Source organism: Malania oleifera, chromosome 12 (assembly GCF_029873635.1).
Source record: "Malania oleifera isolate guangnan ecotype guangnan chromosome 12, ASM2987363v1, whole genome shotgun sequence".
In the NCBI taxonomy this organism is placed as follows: Eukaryota; Viridiplantae; Streptophyta; class Magnoliopsida; order Santalales; family Ximeniaceae; genus Malania; species Malania oleifera.
The window spans coordinates 39,260,870-39,277,920 of NC_080428.1; the positions used below are offsets into that span (position 1 = coordinate 39,260,870).

At 36.8% G+C, this 17,051-nt stretch overlaps 1 protein-coding gene across 4 annotated transcripts in view; it reads left to right on the forward strand.

The window, feature by feature from the left end:
• Window positions 1-17,051, forward strand: part of LOC131144215 (signaling mucin HKR1) — a 38,883-nt gene that overhangs the window by 3,711 nt on the left and 18,121 nt on the right. The window contains exons 3-8 of one of the 4 annotated variants that reach the window (XM_058092699.1): window positions 70-187; window positions 295-421; window positions 12,022-12,677; window positions 14,903-15,173; window positions 15,288-15,561; window positions 16,568-16,729. In XM_058092699.1, the coding sequence (XP_057948682.1) occupies window positions 70-187; window positions 295-421; window positions 12,022-12,677; window positions 14,903-15,173; window positions 15,288-15,561; window positions 16,568-16,729 (1,608 nt within the window). Of the gene's footprint in view, window positions 1-69; window positions 188-294; window positions 422-12,021; window positions 12,678-14,902; window positions 15,174-15,287; window positions 15,568-16,567; window positions 16,730-17,051 lie in introns of all 4 variants that reach the window. The other 3 variants (XM_058092697.1, XM_058092698.1, XM_058092701.1) reach the window with 3 other exon arrangements.

The following is a 17,051-nucleotide window of genomic DNA, read 5'->3' on the forward strand; positions in this document are numbered from 1 at the left end:
TCATTTGTTGTCACTGTGCTACTCCAAATACTTGTTTTAATTTCATACTTCTCTTTTCATTTGCCTCAGAGCAAGGATATAACAGAACCTAGATCTCGTGGCATTAGTAGCACTTCAAATCGTGGCAGTCGGGGTAGTACAGACCGTTATGTTGGGCGTAGTGGCTCAAACCAATTCAGCTCCACTGGTATGTGTATGTCATAACACAATTGTATCCTGTTTATTGTGTTTTGATCTTGTAAATTAATTCTTACTATCTTTTTCTTATATTTTTTGGGGTTGTGGTGGTGTCAGAGTCTGTTGTTTCATATGGTAAACCAGCATCCAAGAAGGATAATGGACCAAATGTCTATTCAAGTTCTTCATCTTCAGCATCTGCTTTGGCAGGAAATAAATTGAGTTGGCGATCATCTGTCATCGGGTTGGTTTTGTTAGGCCTTCCTATTTGTTCATTTCTTCTTTCTTTGCTACTTTTGAAGTTCAATAGAATTTTGTGTTCAGTTTTTAAAGTTCGAATTGCATAGTATTCTCTATGTTTTTATGCATGTGCATGCTTGTAAATGTCACTGTACTTGTGATGGAGTTCTTTCTGCTGGAACTTGTTTTCTTGAAGCTTGCTGATCAAATAAATGCTGAAAAAGATTTGATGCTATTCATTATTATCTTTCCTTGGAACCATACTTTTGTTTCTACCTAGTTATTGTCATGGGCTTTTGTTCATATCTCACATTTAAGGAATTTAGTACTTTCCAAATAAAAGACTACCATGTAGCAATACACAAAAACACACAGAGAGATGCATTTGGTTTTTTTTTTTTTGGTTTTTCTATCTTATGCAGAGAAATTGGACTAAAAGATGTGGATTACAGTACATACCATGTGGTACTGGTACGGTGGTATGTGAGTTATGTGCATATGCGCATATATACATATGTACACATGCACCCATGTATAAATATTTTAATCTTAATAAACATGTTAATGGTAGGCTTCTGAATGTTGTAGCACTGCTGGAACAAAAGATATGGATTACAAGGCTGAGGCAGATATAGTGAATGGCTGCTTTAGTGTTGGACTTTAGGAAAGATGGTTCAAGTTTTGTCTGATGATTGAAAGAAACCAGGGAGCATTAACAGGGTTCTGACAACCACAACTAGAGGTTGCAACTTTTACTTTATTGTCTTGATCTGTAGTGACGGTACAGGCTGCTTGCGGGGCTTTGTATTATCCAAATCTGAAAAGGTTTTGATATTTCAACTGGGGCTAGTTTATTTCAACTAAGTGCTTTTCTGGCTCACGCCCCCCTCCCCAACCAAAAAAAAAAGAAGAGAAAAATCTCCCTCTTTTAAGAATTGTTTAACATTTCTCTCTTCCGGACATCTGCCTTGGAGGTATTTAAAATTTATAATTGGCTTGGGTCTATTGACAACATGAAACTCCATTTGTAGGGAAATGATTTTATTTTATGTGAAGAAAATGATATCATTTTCTAATTTATTTAATAGACTATAATAGATACACCTCAATGTGTAATCCTAAGTGCACAAGGCTCATGTCCTATATCCTATCTCAGGGCTTTGGGGAGGACATCCTTCACGTTTGGATATGCTGTTTTCTGCTAAACCTAGGCATTCAGCCCTTTTTTTTTGGGTGGGGGTTCTGAAGTTGTTTGATTATCAGTGTTATCAGTTGGAACAAGGCCAGGTTAGGAGTTGCTAGTGAGGGAGGTTCTGATTCCAGGGTATTGTTTTTTCGTCAAGAATCTGAGCTCGATTTGTGGATGGGGGTGTTATTAGGAGTATTTGGGGGGTTAGATTTAAGGATTGGGAATTTCTCTCAAATGGTGTAACAAGGGTGAATTATTTGTTTGATTTATGTGATGTATTTCTAGAGTTTTGGTTGATTTGTTTTATCTTTCAATTTTTTAGAAGTAAAAAAGAGCTGTTAGTGGTGTTTTACCTTGGTTTATGTTGCTTTGGGACCTACTCTTTAATCTCACTTTCGGGATGAGTCGTGTGCTGTTTATGGTCTTTGTTTCTCTAGGTGGATTGTAGGTGGTGATTTTAATGTGGTTAGATTTCCAATAGAGAGGAGAAGGGGCTTTAGGTTCACTTATAGTATGCAGCAGTTAAACATGTTTTTAATAGATTCTGGTTTGAGGGTGAAGGCTGCCTTATTTTCTTGGTCAGTTTCTGGGAAGCAGTTGATCACTTGCCATTTGGATAGGTTTTTTTGTTAATTATTTCTCAAGAACGTTATCTAGATCAGCTTGGGATAGTATGGATGGTATTGTACAAGGGATACTAGGATTTGAACAAACATTCATAGGAGCTAATTTGAATTGATACATTGGAAAGGACAATAAGGTTATCAGAGGATACATTGAGGCCGTGGATATGGAGAAAATGAGCTTGGTGATGTGATTTTAAATTTTTCCATGTCTTACAATTTGGTTATTAAATACTTGCTTTAAGAAAAGAGAAGAACACTTAATAAGTTTCAAAAGTGGGTAAAATAAAAGCCAAATAGATTTTTTCTTGACCAGGAGGGGGATCGTCTTTCATGTAAGGAACTGTCAAGTTATCATAGGCGAAAGTTTGAGTGCACAACATAGAGTCGTAATAGATATAGGTACTAAAAGATGGTAGAGAAAGAGCAACATAAATCAATGTAAGAGGACTCGGTGGCGGAGCTTGAATTTAGAAACTAGAGTAAATTTTAAAGATAAAATGATCAAAGAGGGTGATTGGGCAATAGGGGATAAAGTAGATGCGAACATTGTGGAATGGGATGGGTAGCTTTATCAAAAAGATAGCAAAAGAGATTTTAGGTGAATCTATAGGAAGATCCTCGGGTAGTAAAGAAAGTTGATGGTGGGATAAAGATGTCCAAAATGCTGTAAAGACCAAAAGAAGTTAGTATAAAACATGGAAAATTTGTAGAAATATGGAAAACTTTGAGAAGTATAAAGAGGTATGATGAAATGCAAAAAAAGGCCATTAGCGAAGCTAAGCATATAGCTTAGGATACTTTATATGCTAGACTAGATAAAAAAGAAGGGGAAAGAGACATATAAACTTGCTAAAGCTAGAGAAAGAAAGTGCAAAGATTTAGGTAATATAAAATGTGTAAAGGTTGAACACGCTAATGTTTTGATTAAAGAAGACATAAAAGAGAGGTGGTGGAGATAGTTTAATAAATTGTTTAATGAAAACCGAACTAAAAAACTTGAACTTAGAAGTGACAAATAAGGAAAAGACTAAAAATATGAGATTTATTTGCAAAATTAGAGTCATTGGGGTGAAGATGGCTTTAGAAAAGATCAAAATGGGAAATATATATAGTATCAGACAACATTGCAATTGAAGTTTGGAAATGCTTAAAGGATAATGAAGTCTATGGTTAACTAATTTATTCAACACTATTATAAAAACTAGGAAAAGATTGGAGAAATGGAGGAAAACCACGTTAATACCTATAAACAAAAACTAAGGCTTTTCAAAATTATAATAACATTGCAACTGAAGTTTGGAAATGCTTAAAATATAATGAAGTCTATGGTTAACTAATTTATTCAACACTATTATAAAAACTAGGAAAAGATTGGAGAAATGGAGGAAAACCACGTTAATACCTATAAACAAAAACTAAGGCTATTCAAAATTATAATAACTATTGCAGAATTAAACTATGAGTCATATGATGAAACTGTGGGAAAGGATAATTGAATAATGAATAAGATTAGAATTGAGGGTTTTAGAGAATCAATTTGGTTTTATGCCCGAGAGATCGGCAAAATGTGCTATTTATCTTTTAAGAAGATCAATGTAAAACTTTATGGAAAAGAAGAGGGACTAGAATGCCTATGATAGAGTACCTAGAGAAGTTATTTGGTGGATTTTAGAAAAGAAGGGAGTATGCAGTAGATATACTGAGGTCATTAAGGATATGTATGATAGAGTAACGACTAGCATTATGACTGTAGGAGGAGAGTTAGGCATACATCAAGGTTCTACTTTGAGTCCATTATCCTTTTCTCTTTAGTGATTGATGAACTCATTAGGAGTATTCAAAATGAGATCCCTTGGTGTATGTTGTTTTGTAGATGATATTGTCTTGATTGATGAAAGTAGGAGTGGATTAGAATCTAAGCTAGAACTATGGAGAACAACTTTAGAGCTTATAGGGTTTATGATGAGTAGAAATAAGACAAAATATATGAAATGTAATTTCATTCATGTACAGAGGAATATTAGAGATTCGATTTAAAGTGATACCCATGAAATTAATAGCAGTAGTAGATTTTGATACCTTAGATCTATTATGCAAGCGGAAGGAGAAGTTGAAGAGGATGTAATGCATAGAGTTGAAGAAAGTTGTGTAAAATGGAGAAGTGCTTCAGGTGTGTTGTGTGATTGTAGAATACCCTTAAAATTGAAGAGGAAGTTCTATAAGACGTCTATAAAACCAGCCATGTTCTATGGGTCAAAATGTTGGGTAATCAAGAAACAACATGTTCAAAAAGTAAAAGTTGTTGAAATGCAAATGTTAAGGTTGATGAGTGGTATTAACATTAAAAGATCAATTAAGGTACGGACATATTAAACTAGGTATACTACCAGTAGAAGATAAGATGAGGGAGGGGTGGCTTAGATTGTTGTTTGAACATTTGAAACATGAGCCAAGTAGTGCACCTGTGAGGAGTAAATGAGTTATTATTACTAGTATTAGAATGGATAGGGGTAGACCTAAAATTACATGAAACGAGATAGTGATGAAGTACTTAATAGCTCTTAAGCTAATTGAGGAAATTGCCATCGATCGACTGAATTGGTAGAAAAGGATTTATATAGCTGATGCCACCTGGTGGGGCTTAAGGCTTGTTGTTGTGTTATCTCGATCAATCTGGTCATTTCATTATTTTTCAATTTTTTTTCTTGAAGTCCAATAAGGTTAAGCGGTGTCATGCTGAATTTTTGTGAATGTATAGTTGGATCATCGCTCTTTTCATTATTTTGTTAGGGATATTGTTGGGTGAGGGGGTTAGTTTAGGAAGAAGCTTAAGCACCTTATAGAGGTTTTGAAGAAGTGGAAATTTGAGGTTTTTGGTGATATTAGGGTTAAGAGGGTTACGTGGTGATTTTTTTATGTGATATTAAGGGTTTTTTTGGATCAAGGATTCTGTGTAGGTAAAGAAGAGTAAAGGAAAATAGGAAGAAAATTTTTAGATATCTTTTCTCTCAATATTAAATATTGTCAAAACTACAAATTTATGCTAATATGATTAAAAATTAAGAAAATATCAAATGCTAACATAATTAAAATTTTGTTCATTAGTTTGCTATATACTTTATTTTCTTTCTCACTTTCCATAATGTTTTCCAAATTCAAAATGAGGCCTCAGTCTTTGATTAGAAAAGAGGATCTTTTTTTGGCTAGGCGGAGGGGGAGGGCGGAGTTTGCTTGATTGATTGTTGAGGTGATTTGTTAACTTAAAAATATCTTTATTTTTAGGAAGATTGATCAAGGTCTGTGATTGAGGGTTGGAGTGGTGTCCTTTTTCTGATGATCATGGGTCTTTGCTGGAAAGGCATTTTGAGGAGGATGAAGTGAGGGCTGCTATGTTTGGGATTGATAAGGATAAGGCTGCTGGGTTTAATATGCTTTTTGCTCTTTGGATTGTTGGGATGTGGTGTGGGTTGATTTGAGTTAGCTGGAGGTGTTTTTTGGTTAGGTTTTAGCTAAGAAGCGTTTTGGTCATTGGTGGAGGTCTTGTGGATGAGGGGGTGTGTGTCTACTGCTTCCTTCTCAGTTATTGTAAATGGGGACCAGAGTGGTGGCTTAAGGCATCGAGGGGTGTCACACAGAGGTATCCACTGTCACCTTTTTTGTTCATGCATGCTGTTGATGTTCATGGTAGGTTGATGCTGTGGATTGAGGTTTTGTGAAGAGGATCGTTTTGAGGAGTGGATGGGTGATTGTTTTTCATATGTAGATGATGCTATCCTTTTCTTATCTGATCATAGTGAGCCTTTCATGAATGTTCTAGTCGTTCTGCACAAGTTTGAGAAGATGTTTGATTTGAAATTGATATAGGTAAGTTGTATGAGTGGTATTGTCCCTTATTAAATTGAGTGAAGATAGGTATTCAGCTTTGGCTTCTTTTAGTTATTTATGATGTTTAAATTTAGCTAGGTCAAGAGTTCCTTTGGTGGTAATCCTAGGTCTTCAGTCTTTTGGATAATTGGATCCCTGGGCTGGCTGAACTGTCTAACCGCCTTGATGTGTGGAAGGGGGTTTTATTCTTTCTGAGTGGTTGTATCACATTCATTCATGTTTATTCATGTTCTTCTTATGCTACTATCCTCATTGTTTGCTTTCTATTTACGATTCCATGGGTAGTTAGTATAATGAGAAGATTTTGAGGATTTTTTTGGGTCAATGATAGGAGAGAGAGATCATTTGGTTCGTTGTTGTTTGTAGGTTCGATGCTGGTTCCTTGTAAGTTGGTGTCTGAAAACATGGTTGTGATGGGTAAATGGTTATTACAGTTTTCCTTGGAGGTGAAACTCCCTTTGGCACAAATTGAATAGGAGTAAATTTGGCTTGTTGGAGAATGATTGGAATGCTAACATGAGAATTAGGAATGCCTGTGAGAGTTGTTGGAGGTTCATTTTGCAGATGTATTCTTCTTTTCTTTTTCTTTCACTGGATATAAATTTGGGGATAATCATTTTTAGGAGGATATTTTTTGTGTGGGAGATGTTTCTTTGTCTATTATTTTACCTTATCATTTTCAACTTTTCACATTTATTTTATAATGTTTCTATTTCTTGTTTTGTGTTAGATGATGATGATTGTCGTTTTCGTTCTCACAAGAATCTAAATGATTAGAAGGTTGAGGAGATCTCTTCATTGTTTTCTTTGTTGGAGGTTTGTTGAATTGTTGCCCTTCTGATAGAAGGGATGTCTGGGTGTGGGTTTTGGTTGCATTGACAATCTTTTCCTAGGGTTCCAAATTTTGCCACCCTTGTATGAGTGAAGAAAAGAGGAAGAAACAAATTGTTGAATCAACTGTGCGATTGGATATCCAAAAGTCAAATATTGTGTGTGTTTCCACAATGCGCAACCCACTAAACCAGCTTGGAAGAGTTTTAAGCCATCTGTCCTTGAGGATTGTGGAAGAAGTAGTTGTTCCTTCAAAAGCTCTCACATTTCTGTCTCTACACTTTAAAAAATAGTGAGTGGTATCAAGGACAGGGTCTTTGTATTTTCCCTGCTTGTCGGTATATCGTATACCCCTTCCATGCCCAGATGTCCTTTCCCACATTTCGGCAGTGACCCAGTGCTGGCTTGTAGGAACAAAGATTCTAGTCCATTTGTAAATATTTTCTGTTCATTTGATTTATTCTTCTACATCTTTTACTATTCATTGCAGTTTTTGGAAGCATGGTTTTAATACCCAGACTGGACTGGCTGAGCTTGACTGGCTGGGCAAGTTTTAAGCTGAACCAGTCACTTGGCCAGTTTGGGGTCAGGTTAAAACTGGGAATTAAGCTAACCGATGGTCAGCTAGCTCAACTTGGTGCAATCTTGCATAAGCCAGCCAGGCCCTGGGTGTCGGCTGAGTTTACCTGGTCACAAAATCAAAGAATTAATGAAATGTGAAGGCAGCAGGGCTTGAACCCTCCACCTTCAATGCTGAAAGGAGAGTGGATATTTCAGTGCCATGCTTTAGTTTTTGTTAAGAAGAGGAAATAACTTAATATGTTTACTGCTTGATGCGATTTTACAATTTTGCAATTTTTTTTTGTAAAACATTAAACTAATATACATTTTAAATCTAATATATTTAAAAAAAGTATATATGAAGTATGAAAATACATTCCCATACATTTATAATTATGTCAATTGTTATGCCGATGTCACCTGTTAGATTAACTGATTGATTCACCAATCTGACTGGTTTGACCATGAAACTTTTCCTGGTTGGTCACTGATTAGGGTTTTAAAATGATGTTTTGTAGGCAAAAATTTCCTTTAGGGTTTTTATTTAGTTAATAGCCCATATCTCTTAATAGACTTTATACTAGTCACCTGCAATTTGCTGCAGAGTCGGAAGCCTTTGAAAGGCATCATCCTTGGATTTGTGTGTTTTATGGCCTGACATTCTAAGACTAATATTCACATATTTTTGCATCCAACATTTGATTGGGTTTTGTGGACTAAATTGTTTGCTTTGTTTAGAGAGAATTGGGTTTGTCCAGAGTTGGCTTAGGAATTTTTGTTTACTTAATCTTTGGTAGGAGTAGAAGCCCAAATGGAGGTGTGCAGTTTTTGCTGCTTTGTGTGGGATTTGATTGGAAAGGAATGCTATGATTTTCAATGGAAGAGATTTGGCATTATCATTGATCTTTTTTTTCTTTTGGCCTCTATTTGGGTTTTTGCTGCATGATCTTTTAAGGGGGACGTATTTTCTGGGTTTCTTGGCAGGCTTTACTATTTTAACTTTCTTTGTTCATTTTTGCTTTCTCTTTGTATATTTAATTTATTTTTTCTTGGGGGATTTATTATCCTTTTCTTTAATGAAATCTTTTCTTGTCCAAAACAAAGGAGATCATGCTGATAGTATTATCGTGCTAAAAAAGAAGAAGCTAAAACATGCTTACCTGCCATTTATTTAGAAAGTAGTAGAACACCCCAAAAATTGAAATTGTAATGGGTTTGCATTTGGGATGACCTCCTTAGTTGCTTTATAACACTGTACTGAATAGGGGATGAAATCCTATGGAGTTCACACCCAATGAAGGGGATAGCCAACCCGAATAAATTCTGAAACATCCCTGGATCAACTCATATGTAAGCAATGTTTAACATCAAACACAATAAATGCATGAAAGCATTCATCCAAAGATTTGTGCATCCATAGAGTCCATCATGATTCAAAATAAATTTAACTCCTAAGCATGCTCATGCCTATGTCCGATAATTAAAACTCAAAGTCAATTTACATACCTCATAGTGAGAAAGAGCACCGTTTGAACCTTTAGAGCTTGTAGAGAATTAAACCTTCCTTCTAGTGGTGAGTTTTTGGCTGCATTTGCCTTACTATTCTGCTCCAGTTGTTTCTCTAGCACTCTTTATCTTCCCTGTCCCTTCCCCCTAGGGGCACACTAGGGTAATATTTATAAGCAACAAGAGCTTGAGTTTCGAATTTTGCATGGGGGACTAAGAAACCCATTTGAGGGGGCCCAACCCTATAGTAATCGGAGGTGCACAAAAGGTGCGAGGCGCACTGGAGTGATGAGGCATACTCCTCGTATGAGTTGAGGCGATGCAACCATATAGAGGCATGCTGAGGTGCACTGAGGCGCAGACTGTGAGGTGTGCCTCATTCATGTTTACTTTGTACTTTGCTTCCCCCATCTCAACCATATGATTTGTGTGTATTGGTATAAAAAATGGTGAATCTACTCTTATCTTGCATCTAATGTCTCTCAAATTTCAGCAAGTCAGCATTCTCTTGCAAAAAATTAAAAAAGATTCTCAGAATTCAGTTAGACAGTCGTAGCTGTGATCAGACTTCAGAGCCCCATTCTCATTCTCTTCTTCTTTGATTCCCAATGCACACTCAAGCTTTTTTTGATTGAAGGCCAAGTCTTGTTCTCTTCTTCTCCTCTATTGACTAAAGTCAGCAATTCTGCTGCTCAGCCGCTATCAGTTAGGACTGCTGTAAGCTTTCCTTTTATTTATTTATTTATTTTTTTGGGGCGTTTGTTTGGAAATTTTACTACTTTTTCTGGTAAATATTGCTTTGCTGCTTTCAGTCTTCTTCTTTTCTTCTTCTTTCTTCTCTTCTTCTTTCTTTGGCCTGCCCTGCTGCCCACTGTCAGAGCTGTCTTTTTGATGTCCCTGCTCCCCTTTGCTGTCTTTTTCAAAAATTTCTGCTCTGCTGCTCCAGATCCTCTTCTTCTTCTTATTTGTGCTGCCACTGCTGTCCTCGGTCATAGCTGCTCAGAGATCCCTTAGGGCTTTCTTTCTTTTTTCCTGCTGTTTTATTTGGAAACTCTGCTGCTTTTTCTGGAAACATTTCATTTTTCTTGGCATTTATGCTTTTATCTGGAATCTCTGGTATAAAGACTGAGTGCTGTTTACTGGTATTTCTTGGTTGCCGCTGTTTTGCTGCTGTGTTTGCTCTCTCTCTCTCTCTGTGTTTGTTTCCTGCATCTTTATTTCTTCTTTTATTTTTTGGAGTTATGGCATGGACAATGTATGGTATTAAGAATTTGTAATATAGTATTATTATTATTATTATTATTTTTATTTTTATGTTCTAGTACTAAATATTTGGTATTTTAAAATTCAAATATTAGTGCCAATGTGTTCATAAATCAGGAATCCGTTGTATAGGCATTTGCATCTCACCTTGGTGAGATGTGTGCCTTCAACTCGTGCCTAGGCTCGAAGTACGCTTTGCACCTCAAAATGGAATGGCATTTTGAAGAGGGAAAAACATGCAGGAGGTTTAAAAAACAGTAACTGGAGAGCAAGGGTTATTGAGGCTGCCTCTCTAACTTTGGTGGGTGAGTGTTCGTTGGAGTTGATGGTGCCTTGCTTGTTTGAACTTTATGCACCTATCACCGCCTTCTTTTCTTTTGAGGGGACTCTTTATCATGGGGTTTCTGCTTTTTGAGGAATCTCAATGGAAGAAAAGTTGATGAGATGATTACTTCACTAATACTTTGAACCATTTTGTACCATTCAGGAGGGGAGATGAGAGCGTGGGTGGGCGTTAGATTAACACCCCCCCCCCCCCCCCCTTGAAATCTTTTTTTCAGCATCTCATCAAATTCCCTTCACCTAGGCTTGGAAAGCTGGAGTTCCCTTCAAGATCTGTACCTCCATCTCTGACTTTGAACAGGATTAACACGCATGATTTGCTTCAGATCAGAAGGCCTTACAAAACTCTCAACCCTGACATGTGTGCTAATGTGCTGCAGGTCCAATGAAAAAAATGCTCGCCTTTTTTTCATTCCAAGAATGCTACCCTTGCTGGAGTGCCCTCTTTTCCTATTTTGGTGAAGCTTGGGTGCCAAGGGTTTCGCCAGAGCAGGACGGGATAAGTGCTTTGGCACAGTGCAGCTTTTTCTATTTTGTGAACCTTATGGATTGAAAGGAATGTGAGAACCATCAATGATCACAGAACCTCCCTGGTTCCGTTATGCAGTGTTCTTTGCCGCTCTTTAGGTCCGTTCCTTTGGGTTTTTTAGGGGTTTGTTGCTGGCTGATCTTGTTAGGGATAGGCAAGCAGCACTTTTGTAATTTTTTTGACTGTTTCCATTTTGTTCTTGGGAGGTCATCTAGTCTCGTTGTCTGTTTATTCTTATAACAATAAAATAGCTACAAGAGTCTTTTATTTTAAAAGTGATTTTGGCCTTGAGATGATGCAAATAGAGGATGGGCTTAGCAAATATCCACCTTTAAATTTAAATGCTCTTGGGCTTGGTACATGAGTTGTTTAACATAAAAAATCAACCCAAGAATGGTGGGAGCACCTGGGCCAAAATGGGTTGTCTATACCCTTGCATTTCTCTCTCTCTCCCCAAACAATCCTGAAATTGCTTCAAATGCGGCACCCCATAACTCCTTCCCACTCTCCAGCGAGATCCTCCTCAGGCTTGCCGCTGTCACTCTAACCACCTCTACACAGGCTCCGTAACACACTGATCCATTTGCAGTATAACAATGCATGGTTCACTGTTTTCTCCCTCTCTTTGCAGAAAACATGTGTTGACTGAACAATATATGGTTCAATTTTGATTAGTGTCAATAGCTGGAGAAGAAAAAAACATAATAGTTTCTTGTGATTTTCTTGTATTATCACTGTTATCCATCTTGGAAACGGTTAGACTTCTTTTAATTATTTGTTCATTGTTGTATCTCAGAAGCCTGAGGTGTAATATCTTCTATTTCTTTTTGCAAAGTTAATTTATTTACAAATACTTCTGATATTATTTGCAGTGATCCTGTTCCTACAGAAAGTAAAATGTCTGCAATAGGAGCTGCTGATGGTACTTCTTCATCTTCACAGCCTTCATCTGGGTTTCAACCTGCATGGTTGGGGGTACCTGGTCAGGTATCAATGGCTGACATTGTTAAGATGGGCAGGCCGCATGGCAAGGCTTCAAGTGAATCAAATCCATCTCACCACAGTTTTAATAATCACCATGTATTGGCATCTCCATCTGCAGCGGCACACCATGATTTGCATTCATCTCAAGACCATTCTTCTAAGGTGTCAGAGCTAAATTCTGAGCCTGGAGTTGTCATAAGTCACCATGCTCCTCCAAATGATGAATGGCCCTTGGTTGAGCAGCCACCAGCTGCTAGTTTGTCCTGTGTCTTGGAGCCACCTGAAGATTCTGAGCTGTATGCGGACTCATCTAACTTGCCTACTGATATGACTAATCAGCATATGAAGTCTCAGTCCCATGAGGTTCGAGTCGTCGAAGATGGTGCTATAGAGAATCTCAATTCAAACCATGTTGGATCTGCTTCTGTCTCCACCTTACAAATACAAGAGGATAACTCTGGAGCGGCTTCTCTTTTTGATAATGGTTTGTATGAGAACATGAGCTCCTATGAACCTCACAGACATCCTTTTGAGCCTCAAGAAGGTGATCACGATGCTTTAAGTTTGTATGTGGCCTTGGCCAACAATTGTATATATAAATTGTAGATAAATATTTTTATGTTCCTGCAAAATTTACAATCCACTTCCCATTTTAATTAGAATTATGGGTTTTAAGGATTAGTGTTAGTGTTAATTCAAACTTCTTGTTGCATTTCTTCACATTCTTGACATGGAGTAGATAATCGATCATGCATGTAGTGTTTAATAGCTCTTAGTGAGAATGGGTCAAATAGCTCTTAAGCTAGCTAAGGAAAAAAATGTTGTGGATCATGTGAATTGGTGGAAAAGGATTCATATAGCTGACCCCACTTAGTGGGACTTCAGGCTTGTTTGCTGCTGCTGCTGCTGCATGTATTGTTTAAGAATTTTATTTGGAATTGGATACGATTTCTTTGTAACTCTTGCAGGATACTTATCTATTTATTTTATTTATTTATTTATATATTTTTTCTGCACACAGTAATATCTGTGTTGGGAATCATGTGTTTTTTCCCTCTCCATATAAGATCTCTTGAAGATTTGTTTTGTTATTTTGAATGGTAATATGATGGTTATTTCAATGTTTTTAAATGCATATATGTGCCTAATCACTGGAAATGGGAGTTTCTGTAACAATGTTGTTATTTATGGTAGTCTGGTATTCTGGATTTTGGATACAGACAAGTTTATGCCTGCACAAGTTTATCTTGCCACAGGTCTGGTAAAATTCTTTTCTTAAGATATTTTACAGGCCATTGCATAGAAAAATTTGCAATTGGGGGCGTTATCTTTGTTCTCTCTCTCTCTCTCTCTCTCTCTCTCTCTCTCTCCACATCAAATCATTGATATCCCTGCTAATTGATCCCACTAGTGTGTTTTGTTTCTATTTTCCTTCTGTTCTAGCTTGCGCTCGTATTCTTCTTCATCAACATTTTCATTTGATTAATCTCGATTTATTTTTTCTGTTTTTCTATCTCTATGGTTGTCCCCTTCTTATTTTAGCTAGCAAGGTTATCTTTGATTGGCATTGTTCATAGTCTTTATCCCTTGGTCCTGTGGTAGTCAATATTGTGGTGGTATTTTACCATTTAGTTCCAAAACTGCAGCAGTGATATTTCTATAGCAATTTCATTTTGTAGATATTTTTGGGTGATTGATATTATTGCCTGCTTTAGAAGCTTTGGTAGTCGAAGCTTCTTATGAAATCATATCCGCATTTGTTTGTAATTTTTTGGTATCTATCTGGGTAGATTTTATAAATGTTATATGAAAACCACCACTCAGGGCTAGCTTTATGAATCCTTTTGTCATTCTACTCAGTCTTGGACAACCTCATGTGGAAGCTTTTACTACCTCAATTTTGGTTTTTTCTAGCACCATCTCTCTCATATTTCCTCTAATCTTCGTAAGTGAAATCATTCTTCCATCAGTGCAGTATCCAGTCCATGTTGCAAGTGCCCAACCTGTCTTATATGCCTCTTATCTTGTCTTCTGCAAGCCAAGCCTATTCATAACTCATTGCAGATATCTTCATTTCTTACATCCTCTCCGCCCACCCTCTCTCTGGGTTTTGTAACATTCTCATTTTACCTCCTCCTTTTTGTATATGTTGATTTTTGCTTGTTCAATATTTTCCAATAAAAAATTATTTAGTTCTTGAGATATTTGATGGTTACGTAGCACGGCTGATGCAATTCCTCATTTTGATAAACTTGCTTTAGGCCTTAAATTGATGCATTCTTGAAGCATTTGTATGCTCTTGGTATGCTAGTGGATTATTGTGTTCATAAAACATATGTAACTAAGACATAAGTTTTATACACATCTAGTTAAGTTAAGTAAACTGAAGAATTTTTTAGTAAGTAAAAGGAATTTTTCTTCAATAAAATTTGAATAGGGGATCACCTTTTCATAAGAAGAGTTTCCTGAACCTGCAAGATACAAATAACCTGTGTTAACAGGTTTGACATTAGTATGTGAATGAATAATCATGAACTTTTACAGACAATGATGAGAGTGGGACTGTTAGAAGTTCTAATTTTATGTTGCTTATGCATTAGGGTGGGATGTGTATCTTCTTCTTCATCCTTTTCCCCCCTCTCGTCAATTATAATAGGTTGCTAAATGTTACTTGTCTTCGTGTATGCCTGATTAGAACTCTCCATGAACAACTGAGATGTGACTTAATGGATTTTGTGATCCCTATTTTTCTTCTCTTTTCTTTTGAAGATGTAGGTGCCCCTGTATCATCAGTGGCTGAAAACCTGCAAGATTTAAGTTTACAGGAGGATCGACGGGCACAATCTGAAGAGGACAACCAATCTGTAAAAATTCCAAATCACCTTCAAGTTCAAACTGAACACTTATCGCACTTGAGCTTTGGTAGTTTTGGATCTGGTATTAGTCCTGCTTTTCCGGGATCATTTGCTTCTAGGCCATTAAAAAATGAAGATGTGTCTTCTGCTGTGGATGCTTCATCTGTTGGGCACTCAGACACTAGGTATCCTGTCCTTTTATTGTTGCTTTAACCATGCTTGCTTATTGTTGTTGTTGTTTTTGTGGAAACTGTTATTGTTGGTTCTTTGTATGCCTCAGAAAACCTATTTCCTTGCAGAAATACCGAGTACTATGGGGATGAGCATCTCAGAAGTACCTCAGATGGAAATATAGTTCAGAGGAGTGGTGCGGGTGGTGGTAGTTATGATTCTCCTTCGGTTTCACAGCCTGAGGCTTTAAAGCAGGAAAATCCAGAACCTGTTCAGGGAAATCATTACTCGTTTCCTTCTTCTGCACCTGGTTATACCTTTGAAAGCACGCAGCAGTTGAATCCAGCATTCACTCATTCACAGACTAGCACACAGCAGTTGAATCATTCTCCATTCTCAAGTGTAATGGTACCAATAACTTGTGCTGTTTTTCCTGTTTTCAGTTACAAGGAAAACACATGATTTGTGCGTCTGATAGAGTTAATATGTTCATATGCTCGCGTTAAGTAAAATGAACATTATGTATCTGGAGCACATCTTTTGGCGATTCTGAAACAAAAGTTGTTCAGGCAATCATGATTCAAGAAAGAAGCTAAACGAATGTCCCATTTTGACCGATTTCAGGAAAATAAAAATTAAAATGTTTTGCCCTTGTGTCGTTCCTTGAAAAGTTGGCATGAACATTGATTTTTCATTAATGTGTGGAACTTTGTAAGAAGTTGGAGATAAATTGAAAAACTATTGGACATTATTAAGGTTATATCAATATAATAATAATAATAATCAAGTAATAGCTTTTGTGATATAATTGTACACAAAATATCTATGACATGTGGGTCCCTTGTTTGTTTGGATTTGGGTTGTGTTTTCACATGGATGGGGATTTTAGTACTTGGTTGTGATGTTTCTTTAACCCTTGGAGAATGGGATCAATCCAATATGCACAGGCAAAGCTAGAATTTGTGCAAGAATGTAACTTGCCAATTAACTTGCAAGAATGTAAGGTTGCTCCTTTGTGACTGGTTGGTCATGGGTTCAAGTCCAAGGAAACAGCCTCTCTACATAAAAGTATGGGTAAGGCTGCGTACACTGTGACGACCCTCCCTTTACCCTCGCAAAGTGGGGAGCCTTATGATCCGGGGATGCTTTTTTTATTTTTATTTTTTATATTAGTTGTGTTGAACATTGGAAACTGACAGCATCATATTGTTGCTTTGTTAAATTATTCATGCTTTTTTTTTTAAAGCCTACAACAAATACCCTGAATCTTAAGCATTTAATTATAATAATGTTGTTCTTCGATGCTGTTATGTACGTTATGGATTTGTCATTCTTTTTGATTTTCCATTGACAGAAACCAAATATCATGTTTGAACTGGTCTTCACATCGTATATTTTGTTATGACAGGCTTATACAAATTCATTACCCAGTGCTTTGTTGCCATCAACCATCCAGCCTGTGAGAGAGTCTGACCTCGCCTACTCACCCTTCCCCATCACACAATCAATGCCCCCAAAATACAGTAATACAGTCTCTTCCATCAGCGGTTCAACCATTTCTATGCCAGAGGTATTCCTTCCACTTGCTTGTTGGATTTCTTCTCCCTGAGTTTGTTTATATTGAAAGATTTTGTTTATCTGGAATTAAATGTTAATCCTCACATAACTTCAAATTACCGGAAGGAAAGGGAGCATACCTTGTCTCTGCACTTAATACACTTGATTTAGTGAAATGAAAAAAACATGTGAATGATTTGCATTTTATTCCTGCAACATCCTTGCTAATCAAACTTGACACCTTATGATATATTCAGCTTAACAGGGTCTATTCATGGTCCAGCAATAATATTTTATTTATTTTTATATTTATTTTATAGAAAAAGAAGAGATTT